Source organism: Salvelinus namaycush, chromosome 39, assembly GCF_016432855.1.
Source record: "Salvelinus namaycush isolate Seneca chromosome 39, SaNama_1.0, whole genome shotgun sequence".
In the NCBI taxonomy this organism is placed as follows: Eukaryota; Metazoa; Chordata; class Actinopteri; order Salmoniformes; family Salmonidae; genus Salvelinus; species Salvelinus namaycush.
In genome coordinates this window covers 4,809,608-4,828,592 of record NC_052345.1, presented here as the reverse complement: position 1 = coordinate 4,828,592, position 18,985 = coordinate 4,809,608, and the positions used below count along the sequence as shown (strand labels likewise).

General features: G+C 46.5%; 1 protein-coding gene across 4 annotated transcripts in view; it reads left to right on the top strand.

Annotated features, from left to right (window-relative positions):
• The window catches only part of LOC120032521 (complement C3-like), a 29,008-nt gene that overhangs the window by 1,965 nt on the left and 8,058 nt on the right, over positions 1-18,985 (top strand). For all 4 annotated transcript variants that reach the window (XR_005473830.1, XR_005473831.1, XM_038978657.1 and 1 more), the window contains 32 exons: positions 72-246; positions 374-444; positions 568-659; positions 915-997; positions 1,144-1,231; positions 1,881-1,983; positions 2,128-2,242; positions 2,513-2,628; positions 2,908-3,051; positions 4,432-4,647; positions 4,913-5,113; positions 5,658-5,816; positions 6,310-6,439; positions 7,081-7,149; positions 7,305-7,434; positions 7,513-7,691; positions 11,569-11,776; positions 12,898-12,983; positions 13,387-13,526; positions 13,871-14,080; positions 14,235-14,301; positions 14,652-14,738; positions 14,950-15,229; positions 15,595-15,754; positions 16,000-16,116; positions 16,673-16,826; positions 16,947-17,110; positions 17,383-17,538; positions 17,712-17,771; positions 17,909-17,999; positions 18,104-18,155; positions 18,346-18,433. Coding sequence is in view for 2 of the 4 variants with exons in the window: in XM_038978657.1 (XP_038834585.1) it covers positions 72-246; positions 374-444; positions 568-659; positions 915-997; positions 1,144-1,231; positions 1,881-1,983; positions 2,128-2,242; positions 2,513-2,628; positions 2,908-3,051; positions 4,432-4,647; positions 4,913-5,113; positions 5,658-5,816; positions 6,310-6,439; positions 7,081-7,149; positions 7,305-7,434; positions 7,513-7,691; positions 11,569-11,776; positions 12,898-12,983; positions 13,387-13,526; positions 13,871-14,080; positions 14,235-14,301; positions 14,652-14,738; positions 14,950-15,229; positions 15,595-15,754; positions 16,000-16,116; positions 16,673-16,826; positions 16,947-17,110; positions 17,383-17,538; positions 17,712-17,771; positions 17,909-17,999; positions 18,104-18,155; positions 18,346-18,433 (4,191 nt within the window). In the remaining 2 variants the exon portion in view is untranslated. The remainder of the gene's footprint in view (positions 1-71; positions 247-373; positions 445-567; positions 660-914; positions 998-1,143; positions 1,232-1,880; positions 1,984-2,127; positions 2,243-2,512; positions 2,629-2,907; positions 3,052-4,431; positions 4,648-4,912; positions 5,114-5,657; positions 5,817-6,309; positions 6,440-7,080; positions 7,150-7,304; positions 7,435-7,512; positions 7,692-11,568; positions 11,777-12,897; positions 12,984-13,386; positions 13,527-13,870; positions 14,081-14,234; positions 14,302-14,651; positions 14,739-14,949; positions 15,230-15,594; positions 15,755-15,999; positions 16,117-16,672; positions 16,827-16,946; positions 17,111-17,382; positions 17,539-17,711; positions 17,772-17,908; positions 18,000-18,103; positions 18,156-18,345; positions 18,434-18,985) is intronic.

The window sequence follows — 18,985 nt, the reverse complement described above, 5'->3', positions numbered from 1 at the left end:
TTTTGACTGAACCTCCAAGACATTCTAAAGGCTAATATCTGCTTATAAAAGACTTATTCTTCCCCTCCCAGCTCCCTTCAGAGCATCTGGACAAGGGGAATGAGGAGTCCTCCAGGAACCAGTATGTGAATGTGAAAGCAGAATTTGGGGGCTACCACGTAGCTGAACAGGTGGTCATGGTCTCCTTCCACTCTGGATACATCTTCATCCAGACAGACAAGCCCGTCTACAAACCTGGAGACACTGGTGAGGGGGATGAGGGAGAGGGAAAAAGGAAGTGTTCTCAATGACATGTTAGGTTCATGTGAACGATGAAAAGCGTCTCTCTCTTTATTTGTCTGTCTGATCTCTCCCCTGCACTCGCTCTCTGCAGTACTATGCAGGGCCTTTGTGTCTACACCTACCTTCCAGGCCTTCAACAGCTCCATCACCATTGAATTCCAGGTTGCTAAAAGTTCATCACATGCCCATTAGCCTACATGTCTTAAATGATATAAAGTAACACTTCATTATGTTTTAGAAATGTAATATTGCATGCGATTTAAGGTGTGTGTGTGTGTGTGTCAGAATTCAGACGGCGTCGTAGTGAAACAGATCTCCAGGACCAGAGCCAAGAATGGAATCTTTGCTGATACTCACGTTCTACCTGACATAGTCAAGTAAGTCAAGAACATCATGAGGTTTCTAGCCTGGTTTTCAAATATGTAACACTTTGCTTTATAAATCATTAAGCAGGCAGGTTATAAAGCTCAATGAATGTTGTCATTAAGAGCAGTTATAACTCATAAGCCGTTATAAATGTGCTTGGAATACTGTTGAAGAGGATGTCCATACAAAGTGTTACCACTATCCTACTACCATTTACTAATGCTAATACGTGTGTGTGTCTGTGTGTTTGTGTGTGCCTGTCATAGTGAGGGAACGTGGAAGATCATTGCAAAATTTGACAACTGGCAACAGAACAAATTCAGTAGTGAGTTTGAGGTGAAGAAATACGGTAGGTGGAAGAGCTTTGTAAATATGTGTGTGCCTGCCTGTATGTCATTCAACGTGGTTCCCTCTCCATATTATTATCCATATTATTACTCGTTGAGCTAAAGCCTGGGCAGAAGCTTGGGGAGCTAACACGATGCTCTGTTGCAGTGCTGCCTGCTTTCAATGTCACACTGACTCCCAAGAAACCCTTCCTCAGTCTGGATGATACTGAGCTGGTGGTGGAGATCACAGCCAGGTTAGTAACACTAATGTAGACCTACTGTATTGCTTATTAATGTGTTATGTATGGCTTATGAAACCCTTATGTAGGTACCCTTCAGACAAAGTGTTAATAATGCCGGGTTCATGACATTTCGGATACTCGGCACCTCAGAGTTAAAATTAACCTAAGTTATTTGCGGAGAGCTTCCTATTGGTTGATTCTGATGCTTCCCAGGTGGGAAACGCGGGTATTATCGTTCTACAACGAGTAAGCAAGTCGGAAACGTCAGTTTCCCGACAGGACGTGAAAGCGGCATTAACACTGTAATAATAGTTGTGATAATGGATAATTGTCACAAAAATAACTCACCCATCATAGAATGACTGTTGACTTGAATGGAAATGTTCGTTCCGGTAATTCTAGCTCTATGGTAACAGCTGTCTGTTTGGTGAGGCCGTTCTAGTCATTGTATTTCTATGGTCACAGCTACCTGTATGGAGAGGCCGTTCTAGTAATTGTATTTCTATGGTCACCACTACCTGTATGGTGAGGCCGTTCTAGTAATTGTATTTCTATGGTCACAGCTACCTGGATGGTGAGGCCGTTCTAGTGATTGTATTTCTATGGTCTCATCTACCTGTATGGTGAGACCATTCTAGTCATTGTATTTCTATGGTCACAGATACCTGTATGGCGAAGATGTCCAGGGAACGGCCTACGTGATGTTTGGGGTGGAGGTGAACAAGGAGAAGAGGCGGTTACCATCGGTCAAGCAGGTCACCAATGTGAGTACTGGTAGTACACTACATTATGAAGTGCTAGACCCTTTCCGCAACTTAAAGTCATACACACCTCACACATCAAAGGGAGATCAATTCAGCGTAAAGTGTAAACATACAACAACCGCCATTTTCCTTCCTTCATTTCAGCTGCAGCAAGGCACCGCTACATTGACCATGGCGGAGATCAGGAAGGCCTACCCCGACCTCCGCTCCCTGGTTGGAAGCTCTATTTATGTCAAGGCCTCAGTGCTGACCAAATCAGGTAAGGTCAATAAAGTTTTATTGAATTAAGTTGAATTAAATTACAATGGACCTTTGAATGAAGAAGGTCAGATGCAGGCTATCCAAAACCTGATGACTCACGTTAGCTTCCAAAGCTAATGCCTAGGTTAGAACCCAGTCGATCAAATTATGGTAGGATTGATTTAAAACCTTGCTTGAGACCTAAAGACTTGTGTTAGCTCCCCAAGCTAATGCCTAAACTTTGACTCAGCGGGCTAACACAGTCTTGTATCTTTCTCCTCCTCTATAGGCAGTGACCTGGTGGAGGCAGAGAAGTCTGGTATTAAGATAGTGGAGTCCCCTTACGTCCTCTCCTTCATAGACACACCAAAGTACTACAAGCCTGGCTTGCCCTTCGACGTCATGGTAATGTCACAACATCAACGCTTTATAGGCAGAAAGGATCAACCTTATTTGAATGAATTATGAGTCGTTGGAGATAAGAGCCATAGAGATGCAATATAATAATATCATTCTGTGATAAGAGAATGTGGTTCAAATCCAGGTCTAAAGTGTTTATCTCTAACTAGCCTCGTTCTACCATCTTCATCTCACAAGCTTACATTCTGTTAAAAGAAACGAGAGCGCAGTGGTCAGGATGGTGGATCAGGTTACCTGCTAACGGGTTCTAACGGTGTTCTTCAGATCCAGGTGAGTTTCCAGGATGGTTCCCCGGCTCATAACGTCCCGGTCCAGGTGAGCCTCCTGGCCAACCCAATCACCAGCCACCTTGGCACCATCAGGACCGCCATCCACATGCCTGCTGAGCTAGGCCCTCAGATCATCACTGTGAGTACCGCTAACAGGGCTTATAACCAGCTATAACCTGTTATAACCAACCTCACTAGAGCTAATGGTGCTTATAACCAGCTATACGTGCTTATAACCAGTTATAATAACATGCTTATTGAGATACACCTGCAGACCATCACAGTAAGTACCCCTAACAGGGCTTATAACCAGCTACAACCTTCTATAATCACACTCAGTAGAGCTAATGGTGCTTATAATCAAGTATAACCAGCTACAACCTTCTATAATCACACTCAGTAGAGCTAATGGTGCTTGTAATCAAGTATAACCAGCTATATCCACCCTCAGTAATGTCCTAAGCAGTTATAACAACTATCGGTTCTTAGTGTTCATAAACAAAACTTTGCCTGTCTGTTTCTGTGTACCTGTGTGTGTACCTGTGTGTGTACCTGTGTGTGTGGCCATGTATGTGTGTACCTGTGTGTGTACCTGTGTGTGTGGCCATGTATGTGTGTACCTGTGTGTGTGGCCATGTATGTGTGTACCTGTGTGTGTACCTGTGTGTGTGGCCATGTATGTGTGTACCTGTGTGTGTGGCCATGTATGTGTGTACCTGTGTGTGTGGCCATGTATGTGTGTACCTGTGTGTGTGGCCATGTATGTGTGTACCTGTGTGTGTGGCCATGTATGTGTGTACCTGTGTGTGTGGCCATGTATGTGTGTACCTGTGTGTGTGGCCATGTATGTGTGTACCTGTGTGTGTGGCCATGTATGTGTGTACCTGTGTGTGTGGCCATGTATGTGTGTACCTGTGTGTGTGGCCATGTATGTGTGTACCTGTGTGTGTGGCCATGTATGTGTGTACCTGTGTGTGTGGCCATGTATGTGTGTACCTGTGTGTGTGGCCATGTATGTGTGTACCTGTGTGTGTGGCCATGTATGTGTGTACCTGTGTGTGTGGCCATGTATGTGTGTACCTGTGTGTGTGGCCATGTATGTGTGTACCTGTGTGTGTGGCCATGTATGTGTGTACGTGTGTGTACCTGTGTGTGTGGCCATGTATGTGTGTACGTGTGTGTACCTGTGTGTGTGGCCATGTATGTGTGTACGTGTGTGTGTGGCCATGTATCTGTGTACCTGTGTGTGTGGCCATGTATCTGTGTACGTGTGTGTACCTGTGTGTGTGGCCATGTATGTGTGTACGTGTGTGTACCTGTGTGTGTGGCCATGTATGTGTGTACGTGTGTGTACCTGTGTGTGTGGCCATGTATGTGTGTACGTGTGTGTGTGGCCATGTATGTGTGTACCTGTGTGTGTGGCCATGTATGTGTGTACGTGTGTGTATCTGTGTATGGCTGTGCGAGCGTGTGTGTGTCTTGGTTTTCATGTGTGTGTCTGTAAATCCTAAACACACAGGCTGAGACCAAACAGACGGGCCTACAGCCAGAGCAGCAGGCCAGACAGCAGATGACCCTTCACCCCTACACACCCTTTGACCAGCGGAAACAGAACTACCTGTATATCTCCACTGGGACCACCACAGTCTCTCTGGGGCAGAGCCTTGGCCTCAGTCTACACATCAACGCTGCCGACAAGGCCCACAGGGAACTCATCACTCACCTCACATACCTGGTGAGTGGATATAGTAGAATGAAGTAGCATACAATTCAAGTGAACAGCTGGTGAGTGCAAACCGAAATGGTCCAGATTTTTTACAATCCAAAATCAAGTATTTTCAAGTTACCCCTGTATATTTATATTTTCTACCATATGTTGGTACCGTATATAGCTTATACATTTACATAGTTGTAGGTCTGTCTTCAAAATGTACCTTTGTCTGTCCCCAAAGGAAATATTTTGTGAAAAAAATTAAGTGTGTCTCAAACTCCTCCTACAGGTGTTGAACAAGGGCAAAATCATCGTTGCCAAGAGACTAGAGGTCGGAGGTCAGGACATGACCAACGTTCTGTTGACCATTACCACGGAGATGATGCCCTCATTTCGCGTTGTGGCATTCTACATGCTGCCGTGGGCGGGGACTTCGGAGGTGGTGGCTGATTCTGTGTGGGTGGATGTGGAGGATGCCTGTGTTGGGGCGGTGAGTGGACTGGACAACCCAGGATATGTTTAATGTTCAAATACAACCTTAATTCCTTCCTTGATACCTTCCCTCCTGCGTTGACATAATCACTGATTAGTGTTGATTGTACAGACGAATGCAAACTGTCATGTTTGGACAAAGTCATATTTTCTTTGTCCTCTCTCCTATATCCTTCAGTACAGTTGGTTTGGAAGGACCTGATTAGTTACGTTATGGTGATGACAGACCTATGTCGTGTTAGATCCAAAACAAACCCCCCCTCTTCCCCCAGCTGGCTCCAGGCCCCCAGAGTACTACCACCCAGGGAAAGGGTTCACCTACCAGCTTCTCATGTTCCACTATCTTTCCTCTCAATTCAATTACATTTAAGGGCTTTATTGTCATGGGAAACATTTGTTAACATTGCCAAAGCAAGTGAAGTAGATAACAAACAAAAGTGAAATAAACAATACAAATGAACAGTAAACATTACACTCACAGAAGTTCCAAATGAATAAAGACATTTCAAATATCATTGTCTCTCTCCCCCCCCCCTCCCCAGTTGAGTGTTGGTCCAGCTGGCTCCAGGCCCTCAGAGTATTACCACCCAGGGAGAGAGTTCAACTTCCAGGTGAGAGGAGACCCAGGAGCCATGGTCAGTCTGGTGGTGGTGGACAACGCTGTGTTCCTGCTCAACAGACAGAGGCTCACACAGAGGAAGGTGAGGGAGACTGTGTGGGTCTGTGGAAATCAATAGACAGAGACACAGATAGGAGAGTAATGGGGACAGTGGAGGGGTCAGTCGATCAGCCAATCATCTGAAGCTAAAATCTGGATAACACACCTCTGACCCCTCTCCTCTGACCCCTCTCTTCTGACTCCTCTCCTCTGACTCCTCTCCTCTGACTCCTCTGACTCCTCTCCTCTGACTCCTCTCCTCTGACTCCTCTGACTCCTCTCCTCTGACCCCTCTCCTCTGACCCCTCTCCTCTGACTCCTCTCCTCTGACCCCTCTCCTCTGACTCCTCTCCTCTGACTCCTCTCCTCTGACTCCTCTCCTCTGACTCCTCTCCTCTGACTCCTCTGACTCCTCTCCTCTGACTCCTCTCCTCTGACTCCTCTGACTCCTCTCCTCTGACTCCTCTCCTCTGACTCCTCTCCTCTGACTCCTCTCCTCTGACTCCTCTCCTCTGACTCCTCTGTGCCCCCGTCAGATCTGGCAGGTGGTGGAGGGGGGGGACATAGGCTGTACCCACGGTGGGGGCAGCAACAGCATGGGTGTCTTCACTGACGCTGGACTACTGTTTTACTCCAACACTGGTGGAGCCACCTCTTCTAGACAAGGTAGCACACAACACAGACAGGCAGACGGGCGGGCGGGCGGGCGGGCGGGCGGGCGGGCGGGCGGGCGGGCGGGCGGGCGGGCGTCCTCTAATGGTTAACACGAGGAAAGAGGGTAACGTCAGTCCTCTAATGGTTAACACGAGGAAAGAGGGTAACGTCAGTCCTCTAATGGTTAACACGAGGAAAGAGGGTAACGTCAGTCCTCTAATGGTTAACACGAGGAAAGAGGGTAACGTCAGTCCTCTAATGGTTGTTGTCTTAGGTATCTCTTTATGTAGTGTTGTGTTGTCTCTCTTGTCGTGATGTGTGTTTTGTCCTATATTTTTATTTAATTTATTTTAATTTTAGTCCCCTAGGCCGTCATTGTAATTAAGAATTTGTTCTTAACTGACTTGCCTAGTTAAATTAAGGTAACATGGCCTTTGCAGGCATCCAAAGGCCATGTTTGCAATGTTCTGTTTGTTTACTGTGAGCTTGCAGGGAAGATTAGTAAAAGCAAAACATTCCAGAGTCGCCCAATCATACGTTTGAGTAAGACAGACCAGTGGGCTTGTATAGACATCTGTGTTTCTTGGTTTGTAGAACAGTTCGTTGTTTGCCATTCCTGTGTTTCCCTCCCCTCCCTTCCATCTCTTCTGCAGGCATGCAGTGCCCAGGGAGGTCCAGAAGGAGGCGCTCTGCTGAGATGTTGCAACGCAGAACTCAACTGGGTCAGTGACAGAAACAGTGCTATGTTCATTTTTGGTTGATGTATGGAATGATTCATTGATTGAGTGGGGGACTGATTTATTGACGGATAGGTGGATCGATCGATTGATTGGTAGATTGATGGTTCTGAGCTCTCTCCCTTCCCCTCTCCCTACAGAGAACCACTACAGAGAGAAGCTGTTGCGTCAGTGTTGTAAGGATGGCCTGAGAGAGATCCCCATGCCTTACTCCTGCACCCGACGCTCCCTCTACATCACTGAGGGATGGGAATGCATCAAGGCCTTCAGGTACTGAGTTGAGTTGAATTGAGTTGTTGAGCTGAAGTGAAGTGAAGTGCACTGAACTAAACTGTTTGGCACTTTCAGGTACTGCTGCTCCAAGTACAGGGGAGAGGAGTTTGACACCAGACTACCCCCTACCACCACCATACCCCCTACCACCACCATACCCCCTACCACCACAGAACTACTCAGGCTGACCCTGGACAGACACATTTTTCCAAAGCTACATAGCAGAAACTTTGGCGATTTTGGGATTTCAAGAGGTAACATTGATGATGGTGGACTAGCTGGTTAATGAATTGTTAGGTGTTTGTGGCAGCAGTGTTGTAGTACTCGAATCCGGTCCCCAGATACATAGTGAGTGTATCAGTCTTGTCTCAGTGTCAGGTACATTTTTACTCAGAAACAATGAGGACTCATCATTTCTCCCCGAGACCAGCTGAAACCAGCGGAGTAAAAAAGGAATCATTGTCAGCAGTTAGCGCTCGTGGTGGGAAGTTCCACTCTTTTTACTGACTCTGATCTTTACGACTCATTCAGTCAAAAATTACAAATCTTTCTACTAATTGTGTTCATTTGCGTCGCTGTTAGAGCTTTACAGTGGAGGTGTCATAATACCCATAAAACCTAGCTGTCAAACGGAAATGGTTCCAATCGTTTTTCCACCATTAATTTTTCCCACAGGGGATTTTAGAAACACTTAAAATAAGGGCTGTGTTTTGTGTAGGCTTACCCTGGCATGACGTTTTGATAACCATGTACATCTCTCTCGGACAAGGTGACTTTTATCAATATATTCGGCTCTATTTACTTTACAGCTAATTAGCATCAAAGTAGACATGTCATGCAAAACTACAAATCCCTGCAAGTCATCTCTAGCTGACACCTTTGCTAACATTATCAATTTATTAATTACTACATTTAGCTAATCCAGAGATTCTTACCTTTGCCTCGATTCGTCAGTCTTGTCCAGATCATTTGTAGTTCTTTATGATAGCCACGTTAGTTTCACCTGGTTGGCTTGGGGATTCAAACAGGTAACCTTTTGGTTACTGGCCCAATGCTCTTAACTGCTAGGCTACTTGCTGCCCCATTTCATTCACCAAAGGGGGCTTATTGGAGCTGACATTTGTGACAGACTTGTAAACGTGTGCTTTAAGCAATGTATATTTGTTGATTGCTAGGCATACAAATGAGATTATTCCTTGATACATTTGAGACGAGGTCTAGTTGTGGCCGTTAGGGACTAGATTGTGAAGGACTCTTGGCGGAATGCATTGCTTGACTACCATGAGGGTGATAAGCGCAGTCGTTTGCAAACTGCAGCACCCAAAAGATTAGTTCTTGAGTTTGAGTTGGTTGAGCAGAGGCTGTGTGTGTATTGATTCTACAAAGCTGTGTCCATAACATTCAATAACCAATGAATTGCAGTCTTTCTTGCACCATGTGATTCATTATCAGTTCTGATCATGTATTTTTCTTCTCTATGCTCATGATCTACACTGCTCAAAACAATAAAGGGAACACTAAAATAACACATCCTAGATCTGAATGAATGAACTATTCTTATGAAATACTTTTTTCTTTACATAGTTGAATGTGCTGACAACAAAATCACACAAAAATTATCAATGGAAATCAAATTTATCAACCCATGGAGGTCTGGATTTGGAGTCACACTCAAAATTAAAGTGGAAAACCACACTACAGGCTGATCCAACTTTGATGTAATGTCCTTAAAACAAGTCAAAATGAGGCTCAGTAGTGTGTGTGGCCTCCACGTGCCTGTATGACCTCCCTACAACGCCTGGGAATGCTCCTGATGAGGTGGCGGATGGTCTCCTGAGGGATCTCCTCCCAGACCTGGACTAAAGCATCTGCCAACTCCTGGACAGTCTGTGGTGCAACGTGGCGTTGGTGGATGGAGCGAGACATGATGTCCCAGATGTGCTCAATTGGATTCAGGTCTGGGGAACGGGCGGGCCAGTCCATAGCATCAATGCCTTCCTCTTGCAGGAACTGCTGACACACTCCAGCCACATGAGGTCTAGCATTGTCTTGCATTAGGAGGAACCCAGGGCCAACCGCACCAGCATATGGTCTCACAAGGGGTCAGAGGATCTCATCTCGGTAACTAATGGCAGTCAGGCTACCTCTGGCGAGCCCATGGAGGGCTGTGCGGCCCCCCAAAGAAATGCCACCCCACACCATGACTGACCCACCGCCAAACCTGTCATGCTGGAGGATGTTGCAGGCAGCAGAACGTTCTCCACGGCGTCTCCAGACTGTCACGTGTGCTCAGTGTGAACCTGCTTTCATCTGTGAAGAGCACAGGGCGCCAGTGGCGAATTTGCCAATCTTGGTGTTCTCTGGCAAATGCCAAACGTCCTGCACGGTGTTGGGCTGTAAGCACAACCCCCACCTGTGGACGTCGGGCCCTCATACCACCCTCATGGAGTCTGTTTCTGACCGTTTGAGCAGACACATGCACATTTGTGGCCTGCTGGAGGTCATTTTGCAGGGCTCTGGCAGTGCTCCTCCTTATCCTCCTTGCACAAAGGTGGAGGTAGCGGTCCTGCTGCTGGGTTGTTGCCCTCCTACGGCCTCCTCCACGTCTCCTGATGTACTGGCCTGTCTCCTGGTAGCGCCTCCATGCTCTGGACACTACGCTGACAGACACAGCAAACCTTCTTGCCACAGCTCGCATTGATGTGCCATCCTGGATGAGCTGCACTACCTGAGCCACTTGTGTGGGTTATAGACTCCGTCTCATGCTACCACTAGAGTGAAAGCACCGGCAGCATTCAAAAGTGACCAAAACATCAGCCAGGAAGCATAGGAACTGAGAAGTGGTCTGTGGTCACCACCTGCAGAACCACTCCTTTATTGGGGGTGTCTTGCTAATTGCCTATAATTTCCACCTTTTGTCTATTCCATTTACACAACAGCATGTGAAATTTATTGTCAATCAGTGTTGCTTCCTAAGTGGACAGTTTGATTTCACAGAAGTGTGATTGACTTGGAGTTACATTGTGTTGTTTAAGTGTTCCCTTTCTTTTTTTGAGCAGTGTATTTTCCTGCATATGACAGACAGTTGGTGGTCAAAGCATGTCTCTGGAGCCGCCGAGCCTGAAGAGTGTGTGTTAACCCTGCTGTTGGGTTCATTGCGGCCAGCATTAGCAGGTCAAACAAACGACTAAAATGAATGAATCATGAGTCTCGAGTCAGTCAAAAGAGTCGTTCAAAAATAATGAATTGTTCGCAAACTGCACATCACTAGTCAGCACGTAAACCAGCTTCGCCAGGCCAAATACCCACACTCCTTTCATGACACATGAATATCTGATCCCCTATTGAAACCTGGGGTTCCTACTTTACTCGTAAAATTACTGTCCATTACTTTCACTACAAAGTTTGAGGATATTTTTTTGTGCTCAGCAGGATTTCCTTGATTTGCTGGTAGGAACTAGTGTGGGAAATTGCTTGAAAGTTGTATGCTAACGATTAGTAAGGGGAGACTGGGGTAAGCTTGTCTTTTTATGGACCTGTTTGGATTAGTGATAACTTTTGTCCTCAGCATTTATCCATTCTGAATGTCTAAAGAATGTCCTTCTGAAATCTGAACACAGAAATACTGGACATTTTCAACTCTTATTATGGTGGATTTACATTTTTCTGGTCTCGGTCTTGGACCCCTCGCCCCTCTCCCGGTCTTAGTCTTGAACCCCTCGCCCCCCTCGCGGTCTTAGTCTTGGACCCCTCGCCCCCCTCCTGGTCTTGGTCTTGAATCGGTCTCGCTTTAGGTGGTCTTGGTCTTGAATCGATCTCGCTTTAGGTGGTCTTGGTCTTGAATCGATCTCGCTTTAGGTGGTCTTGGTCTTGAATCGGTCTCGCTTTAGGTGGTCTTGGTCTTGAATCGGTCTCGCTTTAGGTGGTCTTGAAAACAACACTGTAGGTCTTGTTGAGTCTGTTGAGTCTAATTTCATTCTAACCAGATCTAACTTCCGTCCAAGTGGCCCCTGTATGTTACAGCAGAGAACTGAGCTCAAAATGATTGATTGCTCAATTAATCCATCAATCAATCGATTCATCCACCCGTCCATCAAACAGAGTTGAAACATATTTATTTTTTGGCATCAGGTGAAGAAATATTGATCGAGTCTACAATGAACCTGGGATCCAACCGTGTTATGGAAGGACAGAGAGTGTCTCTTGCTGAGGAAGAGGAGGAGGAAGAGGAGGATGACTTTATGGAGGAGAGTAAGGTGACAGTAAGGTCTAAGTTCTATGAGTCATGGCTGTGGAGAGACCTGACGCTGCCCAGTGTGCCTGAGGACAGCAGAGACGGGTGAGTGAATGTGTGTGTCTGTCCTCTCACCCCCTTATAGAAAGGGACAGCAGTTTCCCTGCTCATAGGCTAAGACTTGGTTTGAAACTGTACGTACCACATGACCTGTCCAGGGAAAACTCTTTCTATGAGGGGTTGACCAATTTAGTGATCCCAGTCGAAAGGGGAATAGGCCAAGCCACACCCCTCTCACCCTTAAAGGGATACTGCAAGGTTCTGGCAATTAAGCTAGTGTACCTGTAGACCTAGTCATTGCACTAACGTTAGTTATCATTGGCTTGCTAAACTACCTATTTATTACAATTGTATTTATTTTACCTTTATTTAACTAGGCAAGTCAGTTAAGAACAAATTCTTATTTTCAATGACGGCCTAGGAACAGTGGGTTAACTGCCTTGTGTCAGCTCGGGGATTTGATCTCGCAGCCTTTTGGTTACTAGTCCAACGCTCTAACCACTAGGCTACCTGCTCTAACCACTAGGCTACCTGCTCTAACCACTAGGCTACCTGCTCTAACCACTAGGCTACCTGCTCTAACCACTAGGCTACCTGCTCTAACCACTAGGCTACCTGCTCTAACCACTAGGCTACCTGCTCTAACCACTAGGCTACCTGCTCTAACCACTAGGCTACCTGCCGCCCTGGTAGCCACCTCTCTGGCCTTCATACTGCACATAGAGACACACAAATGTTATCCACGAGTTCATTAGACTCTGGAGAAGTAGAAAACGGCAAATTGACAGAATCTCGCAGTATCCCTTTGAAATGAAACTACCTACTGTGTAAATCCCCAGAGTTGCACCACAGTGGACTGGAGGTCACATTGAGACTGGCTGAGTTAACAGATCAGAAACAGCCTGGCCTTTTTTCACCCCCCCCCCAAAAAAATAAACACTGTTGCACCATCGTGTACTGTCCCAGGGATATTTATGTGTGTTTGTGTCTGTGCGCGTCCGTGTCACTGTTAGCATTGTATTAGGCAACGGCATCAATCGATCACAATCCACCAGTCTCTCTCTATATTTATCTTCAAGATAATGTTTTACTGTGCTCATGTCACAAGCTGAGCTTACAGGAGGTCAACTCAATGGGATTCATTAGTTTGGGTCTGTTCCTTACAGGTTGGCAACGCTGCATGTGGATTCCGTCTTCCCAGACACTATCACCCAGTGGGGAGTACTAGCCATCAGCTCCTCACCTGTCACAGGTAGACCCTTCCCTTTCCCTGGGCTAGCCATGGACCCAGTCCCTAAGTGCTACGCCCTATGCACTTGTTGGCAAGGTGAAACACCAATCAGAGGGCAAGGTGGAACTGTTACCATATCACTAACGCCTATCAAATCCAATCAGATCACCACATGTGCATAGGGCTTAGGATTTAAGGGGTCTATTTGGGATTGGACCTAATTCTCAGTGGTCTAAAATGGCTTCCTCTCACTGTACCCATATTCAGTCATTTCCCAGGAGGATTCCAGGTAGTATGCTAGTGGGGATACTGGTACGATATAAGGAATACAAAATATTGCTGTACAATTCAAGCATTCTAAGGCATGATGTCCTCAACCACCTGCTGTTGTTTGTTTGTTTCAGTCATTTTGTTTTTATTCCAGGTTTCTGCGTAGCCGAGCCGTGGAACGTGCGTGCGTGGAAGCGTTTCTTCGTGGACCTGAAGCTCCCGTACTCAGTGGCAAGGAACGAACACGTGGAGATCAAAGCTGTGCTCCATAACTATGACGATGAGGACATGGAGGCAAGCTCACCTCTGACCTCTCACCCATGACTTCTATTTAGTCCTCAAGCCTTACCGTAACCATCAGGCTGATGAATTAATATCTGAGCCTGTAGATCGAGGCAACCTCTATCTACCTACAACTCCCACCCGCTAGCTCCCCTCTGATCCCTTCCTGTCAGCCATTTTGTGTCTCAACCGTTCCAGTTCCCTCCTCTTTTCAGCTTACCTAGAAGCAATGGTGCTACTGAAGACGGAGGACATGTGCTGTGTGGCGTTCAATGAGAAATCCACCCAGTTCTGCTCACTTCCTCTCAGCCATTTTGTGTCTTGACCATCTCCATTTCCTCCTCTACTCAACCCAGGTTAAGGTGGTGCTACTGAAGACAGAGGACATGTGCAGTGTGGCGTTCAATGAGAAACACACCCAGGAGGTGACGTTGAAGGGCAGCTCATCCCTGGTTGTTCCCTACACCATCATACCGCTCAAGGCCGGAGAGATGCTACTGGAGGTCCTTGCCATGGCCAAAGGGTTTATGGGTAGCGACGGGGTCAAGAAGACGCTACGTGTGGTGGTGGGTGATTATTTCAGATGTTAATTAAAAAAAATATATATAAAAAAAAAATATATATATAGATATATATATATATATAGCGACTGTGAATCAGTGTCCTTACCTAAGATACGAGGACCGGTATCTCTAACCTGTTTTCAAAACCCTGTAACAGGTGGAAGGAGTGCAGAAGACTAAAGTGCAGAGTTTTGTATTGAATCCTTCTGCCAAGGGAGGTCACGGTGAGTAGAACTAAGACACTCATCATCTCTAACCCTAATGCGTACCATTACCATGGGAACGGTGAGTAGAACTAAGACACTCATCATCTCTAACCCTAATGCGTACCATTACCATGGGAACGGTGAGTAGAACTAAGACACTCATCATCTCTAACCCTAATGCGTACCATTACCATGGGAACGGTGAGTAGAACTAAGACACTCATCATCTCTAACCCTAATGCGTACCATTACCATGGGAACGGTGAGTAGAACTAAGACACTCATCATCTCTAACCCTAATGCGTACCATTACCATGTCTCCTTTAGAAACAATCTTTACTAAGTCTTCTTACTATGTTTCCCCCCAGATGGGAGGCAGGTAGTGGAGGTGGACAAAGTGGAGCTGGGCTCCCTGGTTCCAAACTCTCAACCAGAGACATTCATCAACATCAGGGGTAGGCCTAACTGAGAAACAAGGTTTACGTTATTAGACAGAAATGGGGGCTGGCTGGTGCCTCTAAGCCTTTGGGTTGGTTATGGGCATTGTGAAGCCAAAGCAACTTTGTGGACATATAACCTATTCAATTCCTTCCATTTTATTCTGCTCTCTCTGCTCTGCTCTAATCTACTCTGCTCTGCTCTGGTCTACTCTACTCCTCCCACTAGGTAACCTGTTGGCTGACACCATAGACAACAGTATCAGCAGTGACTCTCTGGCCTCTTTGATCCGTATGCCTGGTGGCTGTGTGGAACAGAACCTAGCCAGCATCACCCTGCCTCTTATAGCCACTGTCTACCTGGACCGCTCCAACGACTGGGAGACTGTAGGGGTGCAACGCAGGGTGGAGGCCATCAACTACATACAGAAAGGCTACCAGAAGCAGCTGGTGTATAAGAAGAAAGATGACTCTTACCCCCCCTACAGGAATGAAGGCACAAGCACATGGTATTGTTCAAATACATAGAAGAAGAAGAAGAATGTGTATCAATCACACAGTAATCTAAATAATACAATGGATTGTATTTGTAACCCTCAGACCCTCTCCCTCTCCTCTCCCTTCCCCTCCACCTTCTCTTTCCTCGTCTCGACCTCTCCCCCTTCCTCCACCCTCTCCTCCCTCCCCCTCTCCCCCTTCTCCTCCTCTCCCTCCACCTCTCTCCCTTCCCCCGCACCCTCACTTTCTTTCCCTTCCCCACCACCCTCTTTCTCTCCCTCTCCCTGCCCAACATCTCTTTCTCTCCCTCTCCCTGCCCACCATCTCTTTCTCCCCCACCCCCTCTTTCTCCCCCTCTCCCTCCTCTCCATTATAGGATCACTGCGTATGTAGTGAAGGTGTTCTCTATGGCTCATCAGCTGGCAGGAGTGAGTGAACAGGATGTGTGTGGTCCTCTCCTCTACCTGCTCAACAACAAACAGCAGATCACTGGATCTTTCAGAGAGGACAACCCTGTCTACACTACTACTATGACAGTAAGAAAGAGAGACACACACACACACACACACGAGTGGATGCAGAAGCACGCTCACAAATACACACATGGACTGATGTGCGCACACAGTCACACTGTGACAGACAGAGAGAGATCTGGGACTGAAGTCTTATAACAGCTTCTCTCTTCTCCAGGGTGGGGTACAAGGTGCAGAGTCTCAGTCCACTCTGACAGACGGAGAGAGATCTGGGACTGAACTCTTATAACAGCTTCTCTCTTCTCCAGGGTGGGGTACAAGGTGCAGAGTCTCAGTCCACTTTGACAGCCTTTGTCCTGATAGCCATGACTGAAGCCACCAAGCATACAGAACTCAACTGTAAAGGAGCTGGTCACACCATCAAGGTAAGCCGGTCACAGAACCGACAGAAACTGTTATATTGGGACGGGAGATAAGTAAGTTATTTATTTTTATTTATTTAACCTTTATTTAACTAGGCAAGTCCGTAAAGAACAATTTCTTATTTACAATGACGGCTTAGGAACAGTGGGTTGTTCAGGGGAAAAACGACAGATGTTTACCTTGTCAGCTCGGGGATTCGATCTAGCAACCTTTCGGTTACTGGCCCAACGCTCTAACCACTAGGCTACCTGATGCCCCAGTTAGAAGTAAGTTAGTCATCTGTGAGTAGGATGCCTTTTTACCTGACTCCCCTGGTGAATCTTGGATTTCGTTGGCTGACCTGTTATCACGCTACGTTTGCATGCGCCATGGCTGACCATTAATCCAACCGGTGTATATTGCATGTCGGTGTTGGGAAATGGGGCTTTCGTGCCGACTCTTTTGTATTAAAATTCAGGTTTATTCTTTATCCCTCTGCTCATATAAGAATGGAATTAATAAGCCGCCAACTAATGGATAGACAGTGAAGTTGTATGCTATTGTATTGTATTGTATTAGAATGGGATCCAGAATGCTGCCAACTATCTGAGGAGCACGTATGGTATTCTGAAGAGACCCTACTCTCTGGCCATCTCTGCCTACGCTCTGTCTCTGGTTGACGAGACATCTTCACTGTTCTTAAAAACCCTGCTACTCAAAGCTGCCTCTCCAGGTAGGAAAATGTCTGTCTGTCTCTGTTTCTCTCTCTCTCCCCCTCTCTATTCTCTGCTGTGCTTCACTGTTATTCTCTCCCCCTCTCCCCTCCCCTCCCTCCCTCTCTCCCCTCCTCCAGACGGTACCCATTGGCCAGACAGTGAGAACCGCCTCTTCACTCTGGAGGCGACGGGCTACGCCCTGCTAGCCCTGGTGAAGAGTAGTCACATGACTGAAGCCGCCGCACCTTTCGAGTGGCTCAACGAACAGCGCCGCAGGGGCGGGGGCTACGGATCCACCCAGGTACTGAGTGACATCACCGGAAACAAGTATTGCATGATGTCAGTGAGCTGAGTTTATGTCAACAGTGTTATTGCAGGTTGTCACTAGCCAGTCCAGTTTGTTGCCATTTGGATCTCCACACAATCCAGTACATATTTTATAATAATCTCTCTGCTTCCTCTCTCTCTTCCCTCTCCTCTCCTCCCCGTCTCTCTCTCCCCTCTCTCTTCCTCCCCTCTCGCCCTTCCTCTCTCCCTCCCCCCTCTTTCGCTCTCTGTCTCTCTCTCCCCCAGCCCACCATGGTTGTTCTGCAGGGTCTGTCTGAGTACCTGATAAAGAAACCTCCTCCCAATGACCTGAGTCTCCAGGTGGACCTGAGCATCCAGGGCCGCAGCGACCAGCGCTTCCACTTCGACCCCAGGACCTCCTACGTGGCACGCTCCTCCAGGGTAGGAGGGATGCTGTTCTCTCTCCCTCTCTCTCTCATTCTCGCTCTCTTTCACCATTTCTTCTCTCCCAACCTACCTGTATCTTATGTAAAATATGTGGCCTAGGTTTAGTAACTATGATGTATCATGTTCCTCTTTCACCATCTCTTCTCTTCTGTGGGGTTTTCACTCAGGCTCCTATAGACCAGGGATTCAGAGTGGAGGCCAAAGGGAAGGGGCAAGGTATACTAGAGGTATGACCACAAAACATGTCTATGGCCATTAGTCAATGCATGATAGCAGAGCTTGTCTTTGATAATTTTGTCACATTGATGTATGATGTCATATTTGTTTGTGTTGTCACTTCCTGGTCTAATGACCTCTGCCCTAGGTGGTGACCTACTACAACGAGCTCCCTGAGGTGCATGAGAAGAGCAGCTGCAAGAACTTTGATTTGGACGTGACCATCGCAGAATCTAGTGGTAGGTTAATCCAGCTCTCAATCTCCATTTCTATCTTAATCTCAATCTTAGTCTCAATCCCAGTCTCAAATCTTAAACTCAATGTTTTTTAACCCTGCTGACAGAAAAGCCTCCACCAGATGCAGAGAAGTCCTACAGGATCACTATTAACGTCAGGTGAGATTATACAGTACTATGTTGAATATCTAGGCTACCTGGCAGTCTGTCTTTTCATACTCTCCTTTGGTCCCCTCTCCGAAATACACGAGGGGACTTACTGTTATTGGATTACACTTGAGTCTCTACTTTTTGATTCTATCTTCCTCTTCATTCTACTATTCTCTCTCTCTCTCTTTCCAACCTCCAGGGCTCTGGGACCAAGGGAGGTCAGGATGGTTGTTCTGGACATCAGTCTTCCTACTGGGTTCGTCCCAGAGAATGAAGACCTGGAGATGGTACTGTTACAGTACAACTACTGCTGTACTGGAACCCACGTTAAAGGGATAGTTCACCCCAATTACTAAGTTACACCTTGGTTTCCTTACCCTGTCAGCCGTCTATGGACAAGTTATGACAGCAATCCATGCTTTGGTTTTATTTCCCTGGCACTGTTTCCAAATGCTAACTTTTTAGCAGGTGTAGCACAAATCCAATTCAAGTCATGGGACCGATATGTTTTTATTTGTTTTGCACATCGTATCCAAATCATCGGAAAGTATCTAACACTTATTGTGAAGCTCAACAAAGTCACTTACAGATGATTTGAACATGATGCCCAAAAATGCTAATATCGGGCCCATTACTTTAATGACATTTGCGCCACAAATGCTAAATGCTAAAGGGGATTTGTGCCACATATGCATTTGGAAACAGTGTCAGGGAAACTAAATCAAAGCATGGAGTGCTGTCATACCTTGTCCATAGACTGCTTACAGGGTAAGGAAACCGATATGTAATTTAAGTGAACTATCCCTTTAATCCACTTGTAATGTTCATCTGTCTCCACT